This window comes from Rhinolophus hipposideros (genome assembly GCF_964194185.1).
Source record: "Rhinolophus hipposideros genome assembly, chromosome: 4".
NCBI classification, from domain to species: Eukaryota; Metazoa; Chordata; class Mammalia; order Chiroptera; family Rhinolophidae; genus Rhinolophus; species Rhinolophus hipposideros.
The window spans coordinates 45,691,516-45,716,341 of NC_138050.1; the positions used below are offsets into that span (position 1 = coordinate 45,691,516).

General features: G+C 53.1%; 2 protein-coding genes across 3 annotated transcripts in view; one reads left to right on the forward strand and one right to left on the reverse strand.

Annotated features, from left to right (window-relative positions):
* ADGRA2 (adhesion G protein-coupled receptor A2) overlaps nt 1-15,198 on the forward strand; it is a 34,837-nt gene extending 19,639 nt beyond the window's left edge. For both annotated transcript variants that reach the window (XM_081046806.1, XM_081046807.1), the window contains 17 exons: nt 2,603-2,674; nt 2,972-3,043; nt 3,210-3,281; nt 3,575-3,738; nt 4,198-4,411; nt 4,967-5,131; nt 5,726-5,924; nt 6,407-6,556; nt 6,685-6,846; nt 8,136-8,360; nt 8,518-8,734; nt 9,421-9,629; nt 10,314-10,441; nt 10,745-10,868; nt 11,298-11,443; nt 11,963-12,052; nt 12,285-15,198. In XM_081046806.1, the coding sequence (XP_080902932.1) occupies nt 2,603-2,674; nt 2,972-3,043; nt 3,210-3,281; nt 3,575-3,738; nt 4,198-4,411; nt 4,967-5,131; nt 5,726-5,924; nt 6,407-6,556; nt 6,685-6,846; nt 8,136-8,360; nt 8,518-8,734; nt 9,421-9,629; nt 10,314-10,441; nt 10,745-10,868; nt 11,298-11,443; nt 11,963-12,052; nt 12,285-13,554 (3,679 nt within the window). In that variant the 3' untranslated portion in view covers nt 13,555-15,198. The remainder of the gene's footprint in view (nt 1-2,602; nt 2,675-2,971; nt 3,044-3,209; nt 3,282-3,574; nt 3,739-4,197; nt 4,412-4,966; nt 5,132-5,725; nt 5,925-6,406; nt 6,557-6,684; nt 6,847-8,135; nt 8,361-8,517; nt 8,735-9,420; nt 9,630-10,313; nt 10,442-10,744; nt 10,869-11,297; nt 11,444-11,962; nt 12,053-12,284) is intronic.
* Nucleotides 14,914-19,032, reverse strand: BRF2 (BRF2 general transcription factor IIIB subunit). The gene is made up of 4 exons (XM_081046808.1): nt 18,783-19,032; nt 18,013-18,072; nt 17,253-17,574; nt 14,914-16,446 (listed from the first exon to the last, which is right to left on the reverse strand). Exons 1-4 carry the CDS (start codon nt 18,934-18,936, stop codon nt 15,723-15,725), a joined length of 1,260 nt encoding a protein of 419 aa, XP_080902934.1. The 5' UTR covers nt 18,937-19,032; the 3' UTR covers nt 14,914-15,722.
* Nucleotides 19,033-24,826: the final 5,794 nt, after the last annotated feature.

Sequence of the window (24,826 nt, forward strand, 5' to 3'; positions counted from 1 at the left end):
ACACCCACTCTTACACACAGCTTCCCGAGCTTCTGTTTTCCCATAAAAGGTATAGGGCATGATTTACTCCCAGAAATCTCCCCCCGCCCCCCCCCCCGCCGACTTCTGCTATGGGAGGGGGGGTCCTTCTCCTCCATATTGACATAGACACAGAGAGAGCAGTGCCAGTCAAGGGCCTGGTCTGGGTTGGGCAAGGGATAGGAGGGAGGGGAGGCTCCATCCATATGCTACATCTTTTCCAGATTCCAAAACCATAGCTCTGTGGAAGCAGGGAGGGCACAGGAGATTCCACGTCACAGAAACATCTGTGTGTCCTCATGTCCTCACCTAAAAATGAAGGAATCAGACAATCCACAGCAGGGGTTCATAACTGGAGTTCCACAGGCCCCTGAAATCATACGCACAATGTCGGGTGTAGTGCATTATTCTGGGGCGGAAGTCTATAGCCATCATCATGTGCTAAGCAAGAAAGGTGCAGAACCACTGACCTTCAGGAGCCTCACAGGTCCCTCCTGCTGTGAGGGAGGGCACAGCCCCAGAGCTGCTTTCCCTCCCTTAGGGATCAGGAGGCATCAGCTGCAGCCTGTGTGGGCCCAACCCCATCAGGCTGGTAGAGCTCAGCCCTGCAAGCAGCCCCTGGCCTGTGCACTTCAGGAGAGGACACAGGACTGGCTGGTCTGGGCCAGCAAGCCAACTCCTAGAGGCACTGAGGGGGTACCTTGGTCACCCCAGAAGCCACTGGGCAGGTGTGAGGCAAGCGAATACTTGGAAGCTCTTCTCTCAGAAGCTCCCCCACCCCAGCCCCAATGGCCTGGCTACAGGAAATCCAGGGAAGGAAGGGGCTGGGGCCAAGAGGGCTGCCTTGCTCCCATCTGCAGAGCATCAGTGGGGCAGGAGGGGTGGGGGTTCTCAAGGGGGGCTGGGGAGGAAATGAGAATAAACATAAGTGAGCTAGAGGGAAGGGGCGGGGGGCTGCAGCCTCAACCCCTTGGCAGCCCATGAAGGGAAGTGACACAATGAGGAATGTGTTTCCCTCTGCCCACCCCCGCATGGGGGTGGGACGCAGAGCCCTGAGAATGGCCAGACCCCAACAGAGGCCAGGGGGCATATGCTGGAACAGCATCGGAGTGGGGGCTGTGAGGGCGGGAGTCTGGGCAGCAAAGGGGGGGGGTGACGGCAGGAAGGGCAACCCTGGGCAGGCAGGCAGGCGGGGCACTTCTCTAGTCCTCTCCAGTCTCGGTCTGCAGGAGTGTTCTAGGGTCTGAGGACTTGCACGTTCCCTGTGTGCGCCCAGCACTGGAGCAACTCCCAGCATGCCTGGGTACGGAACCCTCCCTCTTCTAGGAAGCTGGCCCCTATGGTGGCTTTCCTTCTTTCCCAAGGGGACTCAGGGTTATGGAAGCCAGCCTTGGTATGAGAGGAAGCTGAGGTATGAAGACCCCTGGCCATGGGCTGGGCTGAGCAGGGTGTCTCATGGTGCTAGCTCTCCTGCGCTTGCTGTTCTCTCTCTCTCTCTCTCTCTCTCTCTCTCTCTCTCTCTCTCTCTCTCTCTCTCCTCTCTCTCCTCTCTCTTCCTCTCTCTCTCTCTCTCTCTCTCTCTCTCTCCTCTGTTTATGTCCCCAACTGGGACTGTCAGAGCGAAAACAGGCCCCCTGGTGGGACAGCACCTCCCCATCCTGGACACCCATTTCCTCTCCCCACAGCAGGGAGCCAGCTCAGTTAACCCCCTCCTGCCCACAATCCAGAGATGTTCCTGAGGCTTTGGCAGGCAGAGCCAAGAGCCTACTGCCTCAGTCTGGGCGGGGGGTGGGGTGGGGTTGGGTGGCCGGGGGCTCCACCATCTCCTGTCCTGTCTGTGACCTCCTGGAGCTCAGCCCTGAGTTGGTACTTCCCTTGCCACCTTGTCTCAGCATTGTGGAGTCCTGAGAAACCCTGGGAGGAAGCGGGCAGAGGACTGTGAGCCAGCCTTCCCCCTGAGGGGTAGGGCCGGGTGACTGACAGCTCTGCCCTGAAGTGAGACCCAGGTCAGCATCCGTGTGGTTGTCAACCTGCTGCATGACCGATTTCCTCACTTGTCACATAGAGAGATCCATCTGCAGGATAGCTACAAAATACCTCCCCAGAGCCAGGCTCAATATTTCACCTTTGTAAAGCAATTTACAGAAGACTGAAACACCTATTTGGAAATGATTCTTACAACAGCCCTGTGAGATACTCAGGGCAGCACAGAGGTAGAGCGACAATGGGGCACCCAAGCCTCCTGACTCCTAGTCCAGTGCTCACTCCACTCTTTTCCCGTGTTCCACTTCCTCATACCAGGCCCTGAGGCCCTGAGGCCCTTCCATCCCATCTCGTGGCACCTACATCCTCCCTGACTTCTTTCTGATTTGTACCCCACATGTCAGGCAGGGAGGCTGAAGAGTACTGTCTGAGGGGTGGGGGTCCTTCATCCAACTTCCCAGCCAGTGCTGAGAAGAGCTGGGATTTAGGAGGAAATCAAGTCCCAATTCTTGTGTTGGCAGTGAGGCTACCCAGCCCAAGGGGAGTGGTGTGGCCCCCAGAGCGGGAGAGGTGTGAGGGCCTCCCCACTTGCCTCCCACAGGGACCTGAGGAATAATGTCATCAGCACGGTGCAGCCCGGTGCCTTCCTGGGCCTGGGGGAGCTGAAGCGCTTGTGAGTGGCATGTCCTGCCCCCCAAACCTCCCAGCCCTCCCCTTACCCCTGGAGAAGGTCCCATGGATCCCACAAGCAACCATCCCTCCTCTTCACCCCCACTGCCCCTTCTTCTCACCCACCTGCAGCTACCCCACCCTCAGCATATTGATTGGGGGCAGATATTTCAAGCCCAAACCCCATCTCCTTCTTCACCCCACTCCCCACACAAGCCCCAGCCACACTGGAGTGTCCCTCACAAACTGATCTATGTGCTACCATGTGGCCAACTTGCTGAAGTTGTGTGTGTCTCTCTAGAGATCTCTCCAACAACCGGATTGGCTGCCTTACCTCTGAGACCTTCCAAGGCCTCCCCAGGCTTCTCCGACTGTGAGTGAGGGGAGAGGGGAGAGGGAAGGCCCGTCCCTGAAGGAGGGTTTGAAGGAGGAAGGCAGCCCCAAACCCTTATAGGTCCCTGCATGCTCTTCACTCACCCCTCCCTCCGCCGAGGCTGAAGACCCTAAGATCCTGTCTGACTGTTCCCTGTCCCCTGCAGAAACATATCTGGAAACATCTTCTCCAGTTTGCAACCTGGGGTCTTTGATGAGCTGCCAGCCCTTCAGCTTGTGTGAGTATCTTTCCCAAGCCTTTGGACACAGACACCCCTCTCCTCCCCCCCGCCCCCCTCTTCATTCCTCTGCCCAGGAATTAGGCATCAGGACCACAGCAGCCAGCCTTATGAGTAGGCAGGACAGACAATGGCTGCAACTCCACCATATTTGCCTTCCCATGATTGCCAGGCTTGTGCACACATACCCAAGTTTGCCCTCTTTAGCCTCAATCCCTTCCTGGGGCTCCATCCCCATTCCATGAGCCCACATTCATCTGCTCTACTCTGTGGCCCCTCTACCCACTCTGCAGGGACTTCGGCACCGAGTTCCTGACTTGTGACTGCCGCCTACGCTGGCTGCTGTCCTGGGCCCGGAATCACTCTGTGCAGCTGTCCGAGCGCACACTCTGTGCCTACCCCAGTGCCCTACATGCCCAGGCCCTGGGCAGCCTCCAGGAGACCCAGCTGCGCTGCGGTGAGCAAATCCTCACCCTGCACAACTGCCAGGGACCCTGCCTGCCCCTCTGAGCCCAGACTCCCTCCTGAAGGGCCCCACTGGCTCAAGGCTCCCTCTGCCTTAAGTGTTCCTGGGTGGTGGGCATGTTCTCAGGGCATCCTGTCCCTCCGGTCCCACTGGGGGTCATCCTCCATCAGCTGTTCTAAACTTCCTTTGGGGCTGCTGCTTTATGCTTTCATCTGGTCTCACCTCTTAGGGTGACAAGTGTGCTCTGCAAAGGAGCACTTTTACTCGATTATCCACAACCCCCCTGCTCCTCTCCTGTGCTCCTGTCTCTCGAGATGTTCTCCTGCCCCCTTTTCCTTCACCAGGCTCCAGACAGAAGGGGCCTGGCCCTGCCCCTCCCGGACTCTCCCACTCTCATGCAGGCACACAAGCTGTGCACTCAGGCCGCACTGCGCGTGTCTCCTCCCACAGAGGGGGCCCTGGAGCTGCACACGCACCACCTCATCCCATCCCTACGCCAAGTGGTGTTCCAGGGTGACCGGCTGCCCTTCCAGTGCTCTGCCAGCTACCTGGGCAATGACACCCAAATCCGCTGGTACCATAACCGGGCCCCTGTGGAGGGCGACGAACAGGCAGGCATCCTCCTGGCCGAAAGCCTCATCCACGACTGCACCTTCATCACCAGGTAGAGGCCCTGCTGTCCCTTCTCAGCCAGAGCAGGGGCTGGGGGTAAGCACAGCACCATTGTCCACCACCCAGAGGAAGGAGCTGTACCCAGACCCGTGCCTGGGACAGCATGTGCATGGACGTGTGTTCACGGAAATCCAGGACTGAGTCACAAACGGTCTAGATAGGGATAGAAAGTAATTGCCTGATAGGTAAAAATGATTATATCTGACATTTCTTTAGAGCTTTTACAATATATTGTGACTCTCACCTATATAAATTATCAGACTTAATCTCTCCAATAGACTAGCAAGAGAGGTCTTATTATCTCCATGATAAAGATGGGGAAATTGAAGTTCAGAAAGACAATATCATAAGGCCAGTCAGAATTAAAGGGGTCTATATTCGCCTCACTCACTCAGTGAAAGAAGGAATCTGAAACTCATGACCTACCCACCGTGGAGCGGGGCAGGGAGCCTGTGGGTGGTTGGGTCAGGGGCGCTTCGGGAGGGTGGCATGGCCCCGCAGGCCGCAGGCCTCGCTATGAGCCAGCCCTCCGCTTGCCCACCTGCAGTGAGCTGACCCTGTCTCACATCGGTGTGGGGGCCTCGGGCGAATGGGAGTGCTCCGTATCCACGGTCCAGGGCAACGCCAGCAAGAAGGTGGAGATTGTGGTTCTGGAGACCTCTGCCTCCTACTGCCCTGCCGAGCGTGTCGCCAACAACCGCGGTGACTTCAGGTTCGCTGTGCTCTGCTGCCCCAGAGACCCAACCCCCGTCCCTGAGCCACCTCCCAGGCGCCCCCAACTCCTGCCTCTGAGACCACGGGTGACCTGGGTCTCCCCATCCGCTCAGAGATGGAGAAAACACTTCCTTTTGTCATTTAGCTCCAAGTCCCACTCTTGTATTTAGAGACCATATGTTTTTGTATAAAGTCACCGTCTGAGATGTGCTACACAGAACAAAAAGGGTTTTATTTGCTTCCTTATGTTGGGAGTTTACAAAGCTCTTCTACATGAATATCACATTTATATCCCAATGGCTCTCTGTGTGAGGAAGGACAGGTATGATTCTCCCCATTACACACCTGAGAATACCGAGGCCCAGAAAGGATAAGGACTCAGAGTCCAGCCCCCATAGCACCGTGCTAGCACTACCAGAACAAACACGGTTAGAAGGAAGGTGGAGCTTGGGAACCCCTTGAAGGCGGGCCCCAAACCTCTTGTTTGGATCTTTTTGCCAGGTCTCCAGGGGTTTGGCATCAGTCCTCGGGGCAGGGGAGGGGCCCTGCCCTGAGAAGCCTGCGTCATCACAACTCCTGCCTCTGCCCCCAGGTGGCCTCGAACTCTGGCTGGCATCACAGCCTACCAGTCCTGCCTGCAGTACCCTTTCACCTCGGTGCCCCTGAGCGGGGGTGCCCCGGGCACCCGGGCCTCCCGCAGGTGTGACCGAGCTGGCCGCTGGGAGCCGGGGGACTACTCCCACTGTCTGTACACCAACGACATCACCAGGGTGCTTTACACCTTCGTGCTGGTGAGGCCAGGACAGTAGATGGGCAGGGGCACCCCATCAGCTCTGGTTTGGGGGATGGGGAGGGGAGAAGCCTCACGGCTGCCCCTCTACTCCTGGGTGTGTGCAGTGAGGGGCTCTTGTTCTTCTCCTCCAGCTTTTCTTCTGCCAGGGGATTCAGCCCCCAAAGCCCCACTAAAGAAGCCTAGGCAAGCATCTTTATCCCCCAACATAGCAAGGGCAGTCTTATGCCAGGGGTGGGGTGGGGGGTGAGGATGAACAGGACAGCTTGAGGTTGTCCCATTGCCCCTGAGCCAGTGGCACCAGGAGGCCTTGAGTTGTGCTGAGCCCACTCCTTACATGTGCCTGCTGTCTTGATTAGACCCAGCCAGAGGGCTAGACCCCTCTCCCCAGGTACCTCGGCACAGAGGAGGGGTCCCCTAGGGGCAGTTCTGGGGGAGAAGGAGCAAGACTGGACGACCCCTTTCCTCCCCCAACACCTCCAGATGCCCATCAACGCCTCCAATGCATTGACCCTCGCCCACCAGCTGCGAGTGTACACGGCCGAAGCTGCCAGCTTCTCAGACATGATGGACGTGGTCTATGTGGCTCAGATGATCCAGAAATTTCTGGGTTATGTTGACCAGATCAAAGAGGTGAGATTCAACTGGGCTTCTGGGGCCCCTGGCCACCCCACTCCACCCCGTTTGCTCAAGCCTGTCACAGCCCAGCCCCTGGGTCCCAAACCCCACTCCTACCTCAGTGACTGCTCCCCGCCCCCCAGCTGGCGGAGGTGATGGTGGACATGGCCAGCAACCTGATGCTGGTGGACGAGCACCTGCTATGGCTGGCCCAGCGTGAGGACAAGGCCTGCAGCGGCATCGTGGGCGCCCTGGAGCGCATTGCGGGGGCTGCCTTGAGCCCCCATGCCCAGCACATCTCTGTGGTAATGTGGGTCAGGTGGGAGGCAGCTGCTCGGGGCACCTGGCACTGGGAGGGGCCTTAGTGTCATCCAGGAGGGAAGTGCTTCTCTCTCAGGCAGCAAGTCCTCCAGGTGTGCGCCCGCCATGGGCCCAGCTAGCAAGGACACCAAATTCCTCTAGGTTCCCAGTTGTGTGGAATCGAATCCTGAGTTGTCAGGGGCAGTGCAAAGATAGGGAGGCCAGGGACACGGGAGAACTTACGAGGTCAGACAATTAAGTTTGCAAACTCATCCTAGAAAAAGTGCTACAGGCCTCATTGCTGACTATCACTACGGTCACCTTCGAAGTACTGCCCTTGGGAAGCTATGCACCGATGCCAGCACCTAGTCCGCCCTTCAAAGCAGTTTTGGAACTCTTTTTCTGGAATGCCCACGAGAGCTGTCGTCATATTACCCTTGATGTCCTGAATGTCATCAAAATGTCTTCCGTTCAATATTTCCTTTATGTTCGGGTAAAGAAAGAAGTCATTGGGGGCCAGATCAGGTGAGTAGGGAGGGTGTTCCAGTACAGTTACTTGTTTACTGGCTAAAAACTCCCTCACAGTGTCGTGTGAGCTGGTGCATTGTCGTGATGCAAGAGCCACGAATTGTTGGTGAAAAGTTCAGGTCGTCTAACTTTTTCATGCAGCCTTTTCAGCACTTCCAAATAGTGAACTTGGTTGACTTTTTGTCCAGTTGGTACAAATTCATAATGAATAATCCCTCTAATATTAAAAAAAGGTTAGCAACATCGTTGCAACAAGTTCGCGAACTTAATTACCAGACCTCGTATATATAATGTTATGGTGGGGACAGCACCATGATGGAGTGTGGGTAATGGAGACTTTTGTTCCCTGAGAAGAGGGGGATACTTCCATAGGTGGGTCGTGAACCAATTAAAAACCATGGCATAGCACCTTCAACATGCAAAATATTGTGCTGGTGTCTTTGGGAGATAAAGGAGGTTGGACACGGACCGTGCTCTGTGGCTTAGTTGGGACAACAAAAGTGTGTGTTAAGAAGGGAATAAGATACAAGTGGGGCTTGAATGAGTGGGAAGAAGGGCCTTAGGAGGAGGGAGAAGGTGATATCGCCAGGGGGTGGGGAGAGTCCATGGCACACCTAAGACTGGCCAGGCCTCGAGAAGAGTGAGGAGTGAGGGGGAGAGGGCCTGAGCAGATCTGCAGAAAGAGGACATGCAGTCTCAGGCAGGAGAAGGCCAAGACAGGGCCAACATATCTCAAAGGTTGGGGTGACAAGTTCGCTGTCCCTAGAACTCGAGGAACGTGGCATTGGAGGCCTACCTCATCAAGCCGCACAGCTATGTGGGCCTGACCTGCACCGCCTTCCAGAGGAGGGAGGCAGGCACACTGGGTGCCAGGCCCGCGGGCCTTGGCCAGAACTCCTCGCCTGACCTGGAGCCCCTAGCTGATCAGCAGCTCCGCTTCCGCTGTACCACCGGGAGGCCCAACGTTTCTCTGTCGTCTTTCCACATCAAGGTGGGCACTGGGGCAGGGAGGACGCTAAGAGGGGAGGTGCTGAGACGTAGGTACCTGGGAGGGGTGGATGGTGTGAGAGGAGGGCAGAGGAGAGGGTGGAAGACTTAGAGTTGTAGTGAATCCTGGTGTTTCTGAGGAACTTCTGTGTCCCCCCCAGAACAGCGTGGCCCTGGCCTCCATCCAGCTGCCGCCCAGTCTGTTCTCATCCCTTCCGGCTGCCCTGGCTTCTCCAGTCCCCCCAGACTGCACCCTGCAACTGCTCGTCTTCCGAAATGGCCGTCTCTTCCGCAGCCATGGGAACACCTCCCGCCCTGGAGCTTCAGGACCTGGCAAGAGGCGTGGCGTGGCCACCCCTGTCATCTTTGCGGGAACCAGTAAGGGCACCAATTCCCTATACTGCCTGGGATCCTTCCCACGTATCTGCCCCATGCCTCTTTATTCTGCCCTTCCCTCGCCCACAGCGCCCCCTAACGCCTTGGTGGAGGTGGCAGAGGATGGTGGCCCCTCACCATTTCCAAGGAGGCTGGGGGGACAGAGATGCCAGTAAAAAAGGGATTGGTAGAAAAAAGGCTCAGGAAGACACTAGGTTTTATATCCCAGATTTGTCCACTTTCAAAAGGGCTGTAAGCATAAACCCTTGATCTATGTGGGCCTCCCTCCATCCCACCTTCCTAACGTGGGGCCAACTCTCCCTCGTGGGGGTGCCCTACTGAATTCTCTCTCCACCTGGGTTTTCGCTCCTTCAGTATTACCTTCTACCTTCTTGTCCCTGACTCTAGGCCTAGAGTCTTCTCTTTCAGGGCCCGTCACCACCACTCTTTTGGTATGTAGAGTGGGCCACCTTCCAGTGCTTTTATATTTTGATTTATCCTGGTGTCTCCCCAATTAGACTGAGGACCTGGAAGGCAGGCCCGCATTTGGCATCTAACTGTCTCCACGGAGCCCAGCCTCCCCCCCCTCCCCAGGATGTTCCATGCCTGCTCAGCTGACGCTGCTTCCCTCCACTGGGCCAGGCTCCCACGACCTGGTTGTGCCATGTGGACTTCCCTTTCCCTTGTAGGTGGCTGTGGCGTGGGAAACCTGACGGAGCCAGTGGCCGTTTCACTGCGGCACTGGGCTGAGGGGGCTGAACCTGTGGCAGCTTGGTGGAGCCAGGAGGGGCCAGGGGGTGCTGGGGGCTGGAGTTCCGAAGGCTGCCAGCTCCGCTCCAGCCAGCCCAACGTCAGCTCCCTGCATTGCCAGTACTTGGGCAATGTGGCTGTGCTCATGGTATGTGTTGGGGGGCCAGGGAACAAGGAATATGTGCGAGGTACGGTCGGTCGGGGTTCTCGGATCACCTGGGCCGCCATGAAATGCAGAAAGGACAGCAGCCTTATCAGGCCTCATAACTGTCAGGACACATAGAGAAATGTCCCTCTGGTCTCCGCCACACCTTTCATCTTGAGGAGACAAGGAGATCCTGCCTCCACTCTCACATTGAAAGAGAGGGACCTGGAACTACCCCACCTGGTCTTCACGTCCTGCCCTCTCTGAGACCAATATTGTTAAAGTGCAAAAAAATCTGGGAATATTTTGCTGGTCACTCCTCTCACTCACCCCTGTCCAGTTCCCACTCCCTCACATTTTACACCCTACTTTCTCAGGTCCTGAGCAGACATGCAGCTGTATTATAGACAGAAACTACCCCTTCCCTTCCTCATTTCCGATTTTCAGGCTGGGGACCTGAAAAGTCCCCAGAATGGCAAGCAGTAGATTATTAACACTACTTAGACCAGCTTTCTTAGGGTGGATGTCATGGTGTTTACATCTTTGTCAGATGGACTAAACTGAAGACCAAAGCTGACCCAGCTTGGGAAGAGGAAATCTGGCCTGAGGGACTGACTGGCTAGGACTCCATGGGGCGACCTCTCCTCCTGGCTTCCTAGTACTCACCTTCTCTTTCCCACTTTCCAGGAGCTGAGTGCCTTCCCCAGGGAGGTGGGGGGCTCAGGAGCAGGGCTGCATCCGGTCGTGTACCCCTGCACGGCCCTGCTGCTGCTCTGCCTCTTCTCCACGATCATCACCTACATCCTCAACCACAGGTGGGAGCTCCAGCAGGAGGGGATGTGTGGTGGGGAGGTCAGGGTCTCACAAGTGTTCCTTTCCCAGGTGGGTCCATGTGATTTTCCCAGGCTCTTGCCTAGCATTTTATTTGAAAGTTCTGGGGTTAGAAAATACATTTTGGGGGTTAAGGCCTTCCTGCCCTGGGGCCGCTATCACATTCACACACATGCATGCCCACAGATACCTGCCAACTTCTCTTTGGCTCTCCCAATGGCCTTGAGATCCTATGGGCCTGACCTTGGGCTAGGTGGCCCATTAATTAAAGACTGTTTCTGGGGCAGCTCCATCCATGTGTCCCGGAAGGGCTGGCACATGCTGCTGAACCTGTGCTTCCACATGGCCATGACCTCCGCCGTGTTTGCAGGAGGCATCACACTCACCAACTACCAGATGGTCTGCCAGGCGGTAAGCAGAAGGGGCTGGGGTGGGGGTGGGGCTCCAAGAGGAGTGATGACAGCCTAGGCATGTAGGGAGGGACAGAAGAAAAAGGGGGCGCACACTAATAGGCCCCAGCTCCATTGTTCTCCCTGTAGTGTCTTCCTTGTGAGGGGACGGGTACATGAGCGTAGAAGGGGTAAGAAGCAAAGAAACTATGAGGTGGGACTTCAAAGTGGAGAGTGGGCCCTGCAATGGAAGGGAGGTGAGGGAGGAAGCAGATGGCAATGACAGGGTCGTGGGGAGTGACTGGAGTGGGAGAAAAGAAGGAGGGCTAGGTGCAGGAGAATCCTGGTGGGGTCGGGGTGGGACCGTGGTAGGAGTGGAGCACGCTGCAGGGCGGAGGCTCGGGGGGGCCCAGCGGCAGCCGCCCCCAGCCTCAGCGCCTTGATCTCGTAGGTGGGCATCACTCTGCACTACTCTTCACTGTCCACACTGCTCTGGATGGGTGTGAAGGCCCGCGTTCTCCACAAGGAGCTCACGTGGAGGGTGCCCCCTCCACAGGAAGGGGACTCTGCCCCACCTGCTCCCCGTCCCATGCTCCGGTACATGCTTCCAACTATCAGCTTTGCAGTGGGGAAGGGCGCACAGGGCGGCCGAGGACATCAAAATCTGTTCTCCCAGGGTGGATGCAGGGTGGATCCAAGGTCCTGGGAGACACTCTCCAAAGACAGAAGGGGCAAGGCCCTAAATGGCGCCAGGTTGCCTGGGGCCTCGTGGTGGGTGCATCCCGAGGGCCTCAGGCATGACAGGACCAGGGAAGGAGTGACTCCAACAATGCCAGCGTAGGGCACTGAGCAGGGCTCCTGGGAACATGAGTGGCACCCCGACTGCTGCACTGCTTAGGGTGACAGAGCATTTCTGGCCTCTGTCCCTTAGAACAGTCTTGGCCAAGTCCCCTAGGGATCAACCAAACCTATGCTGTATGGGGCCTTACATCCCTGGCAAAAAGTCCTGACAGAAGTGAAAGAAGAGGATGGGACAGAGACCGAGTCAAGGGTTCTGAGCACCAGGTTCCTCCTCGTTCCCCATCTCTCTGACCCCCAAACCCCATTCCTCTCCAGGTTCTATCTGATCGCCGGAGGGATCCCACTCATTATCTGTGGCATCACAGCAGCTGTCAACATCCACAACTACCGGGACCGCAGCCCCTAGTGAGCACGATTCCTGCCTGCCCCAAACCTACCCACCCCAGCACTAGATGCCTTCTACTCCACTGGCAGGGGCACCTCCTGGCCCACCCAGTGGCCCCACCCAAGCCCACGCATGTTGACTAGGCCAGTCTCTGTCAACTCACTGTGTCCTCTGTGTCCTCAAGCACCCAGCCTATGAGCCCTGCCTCAGACCTGCTCCCCTTCCTCACCCACTGCCTGTGTCTCCCCTCAGCTGCTGGCTGGTGTGGCGTCCAAGCCTAGGAGCCTTCTACATCCCGGTGGCTTTGATTCTGCTGATCACCTGGATCTATTTCCTGTGTGCAGGGCTGCGCTTGCGGGGCTCTCTGGCACAGAGCTCAAAGGGGGGCACCAGTAGGGTCTCCCTGGACCCAGGGGAGGAACTAAGGGGTTCCACTAGGCTCCGGAGCAGCGGCCCCCTTCTGAGTGACTCCGGTTCCCTTCTGGCTACTGGGAGCGCCGGGGTGGTAACACCCGGACCCCCAGAGGATGGTGATGGCCTCTATTCTCCGGGAGTCCAGCTGGGGGCGCTGGTGACCACACATTTCCTGTACCTGGCCATGTGGGCCTGTGGGGCTCTGGCAGTGTCCCAGCGATGGCTGCCCAGGGTGGTGTGCAGCTGTCTCTATGGGGTGGCGGCCTCCGCCCTGGGCCTTTTCGTCTTCATCCACCACTGTGCCAGGCGCAGGGACGTTAGGGCCTCCTGGAGCGCCTGCTGCCCCCCTGCCTCGGCCTCGCGCGCCTCACCCCGGGCTGTGCCCTCCGCCCCAGAGGACGGTTCCCCAGTGTTCGGAGAGGGGCCCCCCTCCCTCAAGTCCTCCCCGAGCGGCAGCAGCGGCCACGCGCCGCCCCCAGGCCCCTGCAAGCTCACCAACCTGCAGCTGGCCCAGAGTCAGGTGTGTGAGGCGGGGGTGGCGACCCGCGGGGAAGGGGAGCCAGAGCCTGCAGGCTCCCGGGGGAGCCTCGCCCCCCGCCACCCCAACAACCTGCCCCACGGGCGCCGAGTGCACAAGAGTCGGGCCAAGGGGCATCGTGCGGGGGAGGCGGGCGGCAAGAACCGGCTCAAAGCGCTGCGCGGGGGCTCTGCGGCCGGGGCAGCGGAGCTGCTGTCCAGCGAGAGCGGCAGCCTGCACAACAGCCCGTCCGACAGCTACCCCAGCAGCAGCCGCAACAGCCCGGGCGCCCGCCTCCAGCTGGAGGGCGAGCACACGCTCACGCCATCCGAGGGCAGCGACACGAGCGCAGCGCCGTTCCCCGAGGCGGGCCGGCCAGGCCAGCGCCGCAGCGCCAGTCGCGACAACCTCAAGGGTGGCGGGGGTGGCGCGCTGGAGGAGAGCAAGCGCTGCTCGTACCCACTCAACACAGCCAGTCTGAACGGCGCCCCCAAAGGTGGCAAGTACGACGACATCGCCATAACCGGTGCCGAAGCAGCCGGGGGTGGCTGCATGAAGACAGGCCTCTGGAAGAGCGAGACCACGGTCTAGCGGCCGACACTTGCGGACAGGCTGGCCACACAGGCTTGTTACCCCGACTTCTGGGGATGGGGGACCTCAAAGACGTCCACTAGTACGTCAACAGATTTGAGGTGAACCTGAGAGCTGCACCTGGGCTCACCAGCTTTAGTTCTGGAGGCTGGGAAAAGGATAAGCAGCGGCCTGCCACTACTAAGCGAGTCATCTCTCGGGGTAGCGACAGACAATCGCAGGGCCACAGGCACGATGCAGTGCCGTCCCAGCCCAGGCTAGTTATCTGCCCTCCAGGGTAGTGGGGAAGGCCCTGTCAGTCTGTGGAGTGATGCCTAGGGCACAGCCCAGGCCGGGTCCTCCTGAGGTGCTCCCTGCAGCCTGCCCCACTGCCTCACTGGTGGTCATCAGCCTCATCAGGAAAACACAGATGGCAGCTTGAGCACAATGCTCTCTCACCACCCTCTTACGTCAGCCATCTGTGCCTAGATCCTGGGGCCTCTCCCCAACTCAGTTTGTGGCGAACTAGGACCCAGCCTCGCAGATGAGCCAGGTGACCAGGACCAGCAGGGGGTGACAGGGTGCTGCTTTTCAGATTAACTATGCAAGAGGAGGCGGGCAGTGTGGAAGGCAGCTTTGAGGACCAACTAGTGTTGTGGAAGGTGCACAATTAGGAAGGGACACTATTCCCACAAGAATGGTACACAAACCCTTCAGCAGGGCTCCGAAGTCACACTTGAGGACTAAGCCAAGGTCCTACACTGAAGAAGCTGCCTCTGCCAGAAGCCTGGGGATAATCTGGGAAAAGCAGAGAGTAGTGCTTAGGTTTGGGGCTGAAGTTACTCATGCCTTAAATTGAGTCCTATAAACAATGCTCCGAAGAGGGGTTCCACCACAGGGATGTAGGTGGTGTTGGATAAGTGCTTACTGTTCAGTTACAACACCCATGTCCCCCATCTCAGCCTTCCAACAACAAGGAACTGAGGAAGAGGACTTCCCTGCCTCCATGAGGCCACATGGAAGTACCGTTCCTATCACTTGATCTCTAGCTCCATATTAGGGAGAAACCTCCAAAACATCAAACCAGCTTCCTGCCTCACAGAAGCCCAAGCCAAGTCCTCCAAGGAGGTGGGCAGGGTCCCTGCAGCTCCCCTGGGGCTTGCGCCTCCACAACTTTTAAACACCAGCACTCATATTTTTCCCCAACCTAAAAAGCACCCACCAGCCTTTTAAGACAAGACTCAGTGAAAGTGGAGGGAACCTGGAGCCTTGAGAACAGCATCCTGAAAACAAAGCCGGGTCCAGGTCTCCTCCCAGTCTCCACGTCACCCCAGCCTCATCACCAAGGTGAAAGAAGACGAAAGAAAGAAAACCCACACGCCTTGGGATGGATCCTGTTATTTATGCTTTGCTGCACGGACAATATTAGACAGGAAAAAAAAAAAGCTTTGTATTATTCCACATATGCTGGCCGCTGTTTACATACCCTGCCAATGCCTTAGCACTGGAGAGCTTTTTGCAATACGCTGGGGAAAGGGGAGGGAGGGGATGAAAAGTGCCAAAGAAAACATGTTTTTAAAAGCTCGGGTTTTATACAATAGAATGTTTTCTAGCAGATGCCTCTTGTTTTAATATATTAAAATTTTGCAAAGCCCTTTGAGCTGTAACTTTAGTCCACCCACAGTCCTTTTGTTATGAGGTAGAGGATCTCATGACACCACAACATGAACTCCCAAATGCCTGTGAAAGGATACAGAGCAGAGTTGCACAGTTCCTGTCCTCTGAGGGCTGAGACCATTGGAAATGCCAACTGCTCCACACCAGCAAGGAGGCCCCATCAGCGCAGTAGCAGCACTGAATCCAATTCAAACCAGGAGCAGGAGAGAGCCCGACCCTCTCCCGGGAAAGCCACCCACAGAATGTGAACATATGCAACCTACTCTTTGGCACCAAGAGGGGGGGACTCTGCCCAACCCAGGCGCCCCTGCACTCCTGATGTCTGCTCCAGGACTCGGGCTCCAATGAACCGCAGAGTCCAACTTAGCTCCTTTAAACAGGAAAGACAACACCTAAAGACTTGTATACACTTATTTCTCTAGCTATGACAGGCCTATTATCAAGCTGCTGTCAAAATGAGGTGGAGGGAAAAAAAAAAAATGAGGTGGAGAGCCCGCCACCCCCGATGGGCATCAGGATGGGTTAGGACCACTGGTGGCAGCCTGTCTAGCAGCTTGGGCTCTCTGAAAGTCCCTAACTTCCTGAGGGGTACGCAAATACTGCTCTATTTCACTATCAGAAATGTTCTCATCTCCAGTGACCGTGGAGACAGGGGGGGTAGGACAGATCCGCTTTGGGGGCTTCAACATGCAGGGTGGGAGGAGGAGGGCAGGACTAGCTGGTCGCTTCCCCTCAGGCAAATCTAAGGAACTGCTCCCCCCTTCTTTTCCCTGTCCTTGCCCCTGTCCCTGTTCCTGCAGCTCCTTCTGGGCCTCCACCTCTGCTGTTCCTTCTCGAAAGGCCTTGCGAAGCAGTGTGTGGCGGTGCTGGAGCAGATCTCCGATGTGCTTCACCACAGACCGTTTGTCAAGTTTCAGAACCTGCAACCAGGCCAGCTGCTCAGCCATCCTCAGTAGCACAGCCAGCAACTCCTGTAAGCGGGTAGAAGCAGGGCAGGGCAGGTCCACGTTTGCTAATTTACAAAATCGGGCCAGGGAACATGTCAGACGATCTGAAGGCTTCAATGACTGCCAAGCCAGGAAAGTAGCAGCAGTGATGACAGGCAAGGGATGCCGTCCAGTCACCAGCCATGTCTCATCTGCCAGCTCCACCAACTGCAGTGTTCGTGACACCATCTTCTCTTTGTCTTCCACGTATTTGGCTGGCACAGATGCGGAGGCTTGGAACAGTCTGAAGCTGAAATAACCAAAATGAGGGTCTGGTCTCAATGCCTATGGGGGCAGCTCTTCCAAAGTGAGGAAGAGCAGTCTGCTCAAGCTGGGGAAGCTGTTCTAGCCTCTTGGGAACACTCCAGTTTGCTGGGCAGGAAGTTTCTTACAGGTACTGAGGAGACAGGGTGAGTTTTCTGCTAGTAAGGTGAACGCAGAAGGAAGCTAACAATTGTTGAGCACCCCCTAACAGCCATTATTCTGAGCGCTTTAAAATGTCATTTAATCTACTCTACACCCTATTGTGTGTATTTATAGTTGAACAACGCCCACAGTCACCCAGCTATGAAGTAACCATGTTTCAAACCCAAGACTATTTGACACTGATAGCCTTTGTTTTCTACAGTATTTGTCAGAAAAAAACCCAAAATCCACAGCTACTTTAAAAAAAAAAAAGAATTAGCTTCTAACTGCAGCTCTGTCACCTACTATATTTTTTCAGCTCCATTCGCATATGATCCCACTGAGGCAGGCTGTTGTATACAGCAACACAGGCCACACACAACCTGAGTGGTATAACTCAGAGCCCTGGGCCAAAGCTAACACCCACTTTCCTACATCATTAGGTTGCTATGAAGGCAAGGGGGTTTGAAAATTATAGCATTCTAGAAAGGGAAAATGGGATTAACCTCATTAGTACTAGGAACACGAGAGGGAGACTAGATTTTTCTTCCACATCCTTTGAGATGGGCTTTGGTCAAAAACAGCCAGCCAAAGGTAAAAGGATTCAGGTGTAAGGACCCATCCCATGCCACTGTCTCCCACTAGACCTACCTGCCACAGTAAGTCTTCACCAGGTCTGTCAAGCACAGAGATGGCACATCCAGCCCTAGGAGCTTCACTATCTGCATGTATGTGCCAGAAAACACATCCAAATCTGCATACAACAGGGTGCAGATGGTTCCCATGGTTAGAGGCCAGTTATGCTGCCGGCAGGTGATTAAGACACAGCACCCAACCAGCACCTCCTTCTTTTGCAGTCTGGCGGCACGGATGCCAGAGTGCCGGTATGCCTGTTGATAGTAGGCAACTGCTGTGTCCTCAAATGTTGATGGCAACTGCAAAACTCGACAGAGGTCCCTCACTCGGCGGAGCCCTGGGAAAATCCGCAGCAAGAGTTAGACGGGTCAAAAGAGCTACTGTGAAGCTCCTAGAAATTTCTGCTAAACTTGCCACCGATACACAAATAATGTACAGAATCTTTCTACAATGACAGGAGTGACGTTTGAAGTCATTCTAAAGGCGCAAAGAAATTTGTGGCAAGAAGTCACGTTTCAGCTGGTTTGATTCAGGGCCAAGCCAGAGTTTGATCTGGACTCCCCGAGTCTATCTTAAGCATATCCCCCAACAGACCCAAAGCTTATACTGAATCGATACCTCTCCTGGAAAACATCCCTATCCTTTATTTCTAATTACCACTCTCTTCGACGCTACCTAACATGGTAATGCTGAAATCAGGAAAAGCAAGCAGATAGACTGGACCATCAGAAGAATTTTCTTTAAAGCCACTGTGATATGAAAAGATGATTCTCACCTCGTTGTTCACTGCGACTAACTTGTTCATTTTCCCCCGTGCTTCGGGAATACGTTACTTCTGTAAGAAAATGGACAAGAAGTTTGTTTAGCCTGTAGCACCAGACCCCTGGCCTCCTAGCACACAAAGCTGGGGAAATGCAGATCATTCGGCAGCTGCTCCCTGTCTCACAGAAGGTGCTCATCTACGCACATTAAACGTCCGTCCGGTTTTCTACATCCACAAGCAATATCAAATACACAGAGACCGCGGAACAGTAGGACGGCACTAAAGCAGCTCTAAGTGTTCCAAATTTTCAGAAATTTTAGTACAAAGGTGTATCCTCTTGTACAGCCAATCCAGGCAGTGGTCCTGGCCGCCGATACTGAGGACTGCACTGGTCAGCGACTTGGAAAGCAAAGAGAGAAAGGTGGTTTGACAATTAGTGCTGAAAACTACTTCGGGATAATAATATGGGTCATATTTGCAAAGAATTGATCCACAGTCTTTCCACCATTACCACCAAATTAGGTTAAGTTGGACGGAACTTTGTTGCTTTTGTTCAACGTCTCTTATGCCTACTATACGTGCCAGTTTTACTAAATGCTAGGAACACAGACGAGGATGGCAGGCAGTCCCTGACTTCCTGCAGCTCATTCTTTTAGGTCGTTTTCTCCTGTATTTAAGTGTGTACGTGACGACGACTGGACGGGAGATAAGAGGAATCTGATGTCAATACTTCCTATCGCCCCAGGCTGTACCCACATCCCTGGAAAGACCGGCACAGGTACCTCGGAGGTTGCCCTCGTCGCTGAAGGTGGTAGTAAGGACGCCTTCGGTGACCACGCAGCCGCAGTCGGAGCACACCAGCTGGCTCTGCGAATAGTGCGAATCTTCCACGAGCTCAGTGGAGCCGCAGTCGGGGCAGCGGCCTCCGCTCGGCATCTCACAAACTTCCCGCTGCTGCGGAAGCTTTCCGATACCCACCACTATCGGAGTCTTCTAAAGGGGAGCCTTCTAAAGGTTGCACCTTTCTCTTCCGGCCAGCGCGACAGCAGTACGGGTAGGTCCGGCCGCACAGCGGCTGCACGAAACTTCCGGTCCGTTCCTCTGAGGACTCCGGTAGAAATGTTAGCTAAGAGAGAAGGTTCCTAGCCCGGACGGCGTCTTCGGGTTTCCAGGTACCTGCAGTTAATTTGAGGAGGGCCAGACTAGGGGTTGAATTTAGGTGAACTTTCTACCTAAACAGACAGAAATTGTTGCCTTTCCCAAACAACTCTCCTTTCTAAAGCGCTAGGGGGATCGCAGATTCTCCATTTATCTTTAGTAACTAATGTTGATTTTGGCATAGAACAAAGTATGTGCCTAAAAGGGAGAGTAGTGTAATGAGAGCGCAGGAAATTGCGTTCAACTTTCCAGAGAAGCTTTCCCAAGCAAGTTTGTTTCCCCCCTTTGCAGTCTATTTTTCTCAACTGTAGAATGAGGGAGTATAATTAAAATCCAGAGTGGCAAACTCAAATGCTTTCGGAGGCTAGACAAGAAATGTCTAAGGGAGTGAAAGAACATGAAGTGGTGAGACCTTTGGCAAATTAGAGGGTTCAAGCAGATTCAGATGTCCTTAAAAGTCTTGAACTTGAAGATGCTTCAAGATTCTGGCTCCAAAGTTCCTAGCTTGGTCTAGTAGAGATGAAAGAATCTTGAGCAAAATTGATGCTATTACTGAAACCAAGCTTACAAATAGTGGACCGAAAGGGGCCACATAGTAAACCTGACAAGCTCAGGGGAAGCCTGCATGGTGGGCCTTACAAACTCAGAGACCAAAAGTAACCAATAGGATGGTCTGAACATAAAAATTCCTAACTAAAAGTGAGTCGTGGCAGGTAGTCACATCCTGGACTTATAGCTTCCTTGACAAAGGTCAACCTTTACCTTAAGTAAACCTGTCTATTGTCTTTTTTGCATGTAAGATAACATACCCTTGGGAAGTGAGAGTAATCGCTCTTTTATAGACCGCTCAATGTACAACTGAGGCACCAGAACACGAAACCACAGAATCCCTCATTGTTATCTTGCTCTCTGAATACCATCTCTGTGTTCTATGAATGTTAAGTATTAACTATCCTGTATTCACTAATGTAAAAGAAGTGTGTGTCTCTCCATTTTACTTTTTATCCAACACCAGAGATTTCCCCATGTTGCTTTGTCCCGCCCCCTTAATCTACCACCAATGAATTTCATGTAACCCTCTCTACGTCTACCTCTTTGATTCTAATGTGTCAAATAAGCTACAAAACTGCTATTCTTTGGAGCATTTTCTCAATCCATTGAGATTTTGCTTCTCATCAATTGCCATCAGTTTGGCTCGAATGAAGTCATTAAAATTCTCTACAGGTTTGGACATTTCTTACATTGACAAAATTAAAAATTATGTTTGACATGTTTGAGTATAAATTAAAAGTCACCAAAAGGAGAGTGTATTTTCTTATAAGAACTAATTACACTCTAAGAACAGAGATTTTAATGTGGGAAAGTCATAGAATCAATTGTGTCTGAAAAATAAGACAATTGAGTTAAATGACAGGGACAGCCAGAGGTCTGTCCTTAGTGACTCCAAGAAAGTAGATGGGAGTCATCATGGCAAGTGCTGAAAGTGTGTGGAGGAGAATTTCTGTTTCTCAGGCTGACAATAGAGGATTCCAGGCAGGCCTCTGGCATTAGCAGATTTTAGAAGCTATTGTGGGCTCAATTTCAACTTTGCATTGGGAGTTGGGATGGAGAGTGAGATCAACCTTTCACACTGAGGACAGAAAATGATGGGACAGCTAAGATGGAGAAGGAATTGAAAGTTAAGGGTGTCTTGTCAGCCCCTTAACAATTAGGGATACTCCCTTAAGGAATAAGATACAGCTGCCTTCTTTAAAAGATCAGTAAATTATAATGCATCCTAGAGCTGGAAAAATTTTCAAAAGAAAAGTGGTACTTATTAGTCTGGAGTTGAGGCTACACAATAACCATGTATCTTGTGAGTCCTCAAACAGAGCACTTGAGCCTCAAAAAGAAAGAGGTCTGATCAGACAGAGCGATAGGTTCTTTTGAAAGAGTTATAATCAGCGGTTAGGTACAAAGGGCTCCCTCTATGCCTCGTGAAACTGAGTTCCCTTGACCACAGTGCAGAACAAATGACATATCCGACAAATATGAATATTTTACTATGAGTCGTGATATTTCCGACAATGAAATATCTGGCATTTTGTTTATAACCCAAGCATCAGCCTTGGGCATTTCAAATCCCCTCTCTTCTAGATTTCCCCAATAGTGTGAGGTATGTGATGAGCATTTATTTCTGGTTGTCCAGAAGATAAATATTGAGGTACACTTGCATGCTCATGTGCACACACACACCTCAGAATTTCTGAGTTAGTTTTAGAACAGTATAGTCGACATCCTTACTGAGAAGGGAAACATGTCCCTGAAAAACCACATAATTGGCACTGGGAATAGTTCTTCATGCCATCATACAAGAACAGCGTCAGACTCCTCTCATCCCTATCGTGAAGATCTTGATCCTAACTGCATTTTTTTTAAGTGAGATTTTATTACAGGCATCTACCCATGACAGAAGCCTTAAGATTCTGTTTTCCCCAACACGACTCATAGTAAAATTGAAGAGCGGTTTTATGACCTTCCAACCAACAACTATAAGGGGTGGCAAGGTGAATCTCTTTTCCAGCCACAAGTGTGTAATACAATAAAAGAGCCTTGCCCTCAGACACTAACGAGCTGGGAAGTGGGCAGGATGTAGGCCAGAAGATGGCGCACTTTACTAAAACATGTGAATTTGGCGGGGGTGGGGGGGGTGGGGGGGTGGTTCTCCACTTTCTCAAAAAGAAATTGATTTATTAAGGAAATTTATTTGCCTTCCTCTGAGAAATCAGGACAGATCTATCATCCTCGATGTCCTTCCCTCTGCTACAAACTCTTCTAAGAATTACCATCATACAGCGATAATGATCATGTTTACCAGATGCTCCTCAATGCCCCCTCCCCCCCACCAACCCACCCCACTTCTGTGAAACTGGAATCATGTTTCTTGTGTCCTTATCACCAGTGTTCACATGGTACCTGGCATGCAAGCTTTTAGAATGCTGAGCACCCAGAATGGGCTGCGTGCCCAGAAAGCTCCTGGGGAGGGGAGGCTGTTGGAAAGATGACCCCAGCCAAGGTCCACATGGGAAATACTGACCTTAAGGCCAGAGTTCTTTCTAGAGAAGACCAAAGAGGAAGGCACCGATGGATGGGACCTGAAGGAATCTCTCTGCCAGTCCTCCCTCCATTAGATCTGTGTGTCCTAGTTGTTTGCCTGACTTTCCTTTTGATGCAAGTCTCTGTGGAAATGATCTGGCTTTCTCATCCCTGTGTTCTGGGAGCACCTCCTATACTGAGGGCTGGTACTCAGTAAAGAGCTGTTCAACTCCTGTGAATACCTGTTCTAGGTGGGCCTGTCAGAAGAAACACATATACTGAATTTCTCAGAGGCAGGAACATTCTAATCTTGAGCAAGTAACTAAGAGGAGTCGGGCTGCTCTCAGGTCCTTAAGCCAGCCTCACTCCTGCGCTCCTCCCAGGTCAGTTGACTGAAACGTCACTCTAAACCAGTTTCACTCTGAACCCTGAGGACACTCTCTCTTCTTCACAATAAGCCTGGCAGTTGGCTCTCGAGCCTTTCTGACGGGATTTCCTCCCACCACCTCAGCTCTGCAGTGGACATTCTTCTCCAACACTCACAGGTGGGATAGCCACAGTCCAGGGCACGGCCAGGATTTCCTAAATTCTGGCTCCAAGTAACTTCCCTCACTCACATTCACTTTCCGCTTTTGACTTGTTTGTTCTGTGACCCCAACACACTTTCCCTTTCCTGGGACTGAAGATTATTGTGTTTCATTTCTTGAACTCCTAAGAACAAAGGCATCTGATAATTCTAGGGAGGTGGTCACAGACCCTCATTTGCTGCATAGACTGAGAGCATGCATAAGTTACTTTACCTGGGACCTCTGTCCTCAGAGAGGCTGTGGCTTATCTGGCCTTGTCTTGAGGGCGGATTGAGTTCCCTGACCTCCATTTTCCCCGTCTGCTCCAACCCTCTGGGATTCCAAGTGAATCAGAACACTGTCCCTTTGGCCCCCAGTGATCCTAGCCTAGAGGTTGGCAATTTTTTTTCTGTAAAGGGCCAGATAGCAAATAGTTAGGCTTGGCGGACGATAAGGTCTCTGTTGCAACTACTATAGTCTGTTGTTGTAACATGGGTACAGCCATCGACAATGACATGAGTGAGCATGATTGCATTGCAATAAAACTTTGTGGACACTGAAATTGGAATTTCATGTGTCATTTAGATTTTTTTTAATCGTTAAAAAACGCAAAAATCTCAATGTTGTGTTCTTGACTATGGTCAGCATTTTGTGCATTACATCTCTACTTATTTATCCTACATTCGGCTTTATGGCCGTACAAAAACTAGAGACAGGCCACGTTTGCTGCCCTGTTCAAGACCTCCAGCTCAGAAAGGCAAGGAGTTCTAATACTTTCTTAACTACTCATTTTGTGCCCCTAAGCAAACTGAAGTTCTGATGCCTGAGACTCATCTGCATAATGGAAATCTTATCTACCTGATGAGAATTAGAAGTAGTACAGTTCACTGCTTAGTGAACCGTGGAGACTCAATAAATGGGCCTTCCTTTTGCAGTCAAAGTTCAGCCTGAAGCGAGCATCTGATATGCAAAGACAGAAGCAGCTTTCTCTCTACTCTGTGAGAACCTATCAATGTCACCAATGTGGCTATTTCCAGGGCTCAGGATACAGGTTTCTGTGTAATAGTCAAACAGTGAAAGGCTAAGTGAGGACCTTCTCCCTCAGAAGATTTTGTGGCTTTGGGATACTCTGGTCCCACAGAGCTCAAGTAGTCAAGCCAGTTGTTTTTTCCCTCTCCTTTCTTCTGCCTCCCACCCCCCACTCCAGTTCAAGCCGTTGTTTCTCAGTCTAGTTGTGTAGGACACAGCTCCCTGGCCCTGCTGGTATTATGAGCCTTGTGCCCCCCCCCCCCTTCCACTGAGGCAGTTGGTCGCCAGTCGACTCACAGTAGCTCTCCCCGGCTGCCAGCAGAAGTAAGCTAGTTTTGAATGTGAAGTGATAGCTCCTGCCTTCTCAGAAGGGAAAGACTGCAGAGCCCCAAAGAGGTCAGCTAATGAGAAGCCTCAGGCATGGGACCATTTGCTTAGAGGCTGGGTTCAAAGGCTGAGGGAGCCCGCGCTGCTGATGCTTCGGCCAAGGTCAAAGAGTGGTAACTACACCTTGTAAGCGATTCTTTTCCAGGGGGTTGGGCAACAGGGTGCTCCCCAGCAAGTCCTGATTCTGGTCCAGAGGTGGCTGAGATGATAACCTGAGCCAGAAGTAACCTAGATCATTTTTGTAGTCGCCACAGCTCTTCTGTGGTGGGGGGTGGTTAGCTAGGGCAGGTTCTCCCTCTGAATCAGTCTTGGTTGCAGAAGCCTATCTAAAGGCATGCAGAAATGTTCAAAACACTCTATACTGTGTGTTCCCATCTTCATTTGAAAGTGTATCTATTTGTATGAAGGAAAAATGCTGGAACAATAAATCAAAATAATACTGGTGTTACCTCTTGGTAGTGAGGAACTTAGGATTTCTCTCCCTGTTTTGTTTTACTACGAATAAACATGGATGATATTACTTAGAGAAATTTAGACTCAGTGAGTGCATAGGGGAATGGGTGTGCTTAGTAAACAGTGGGAACTCAATCACTGGGCCCTCTTTTTGCAGT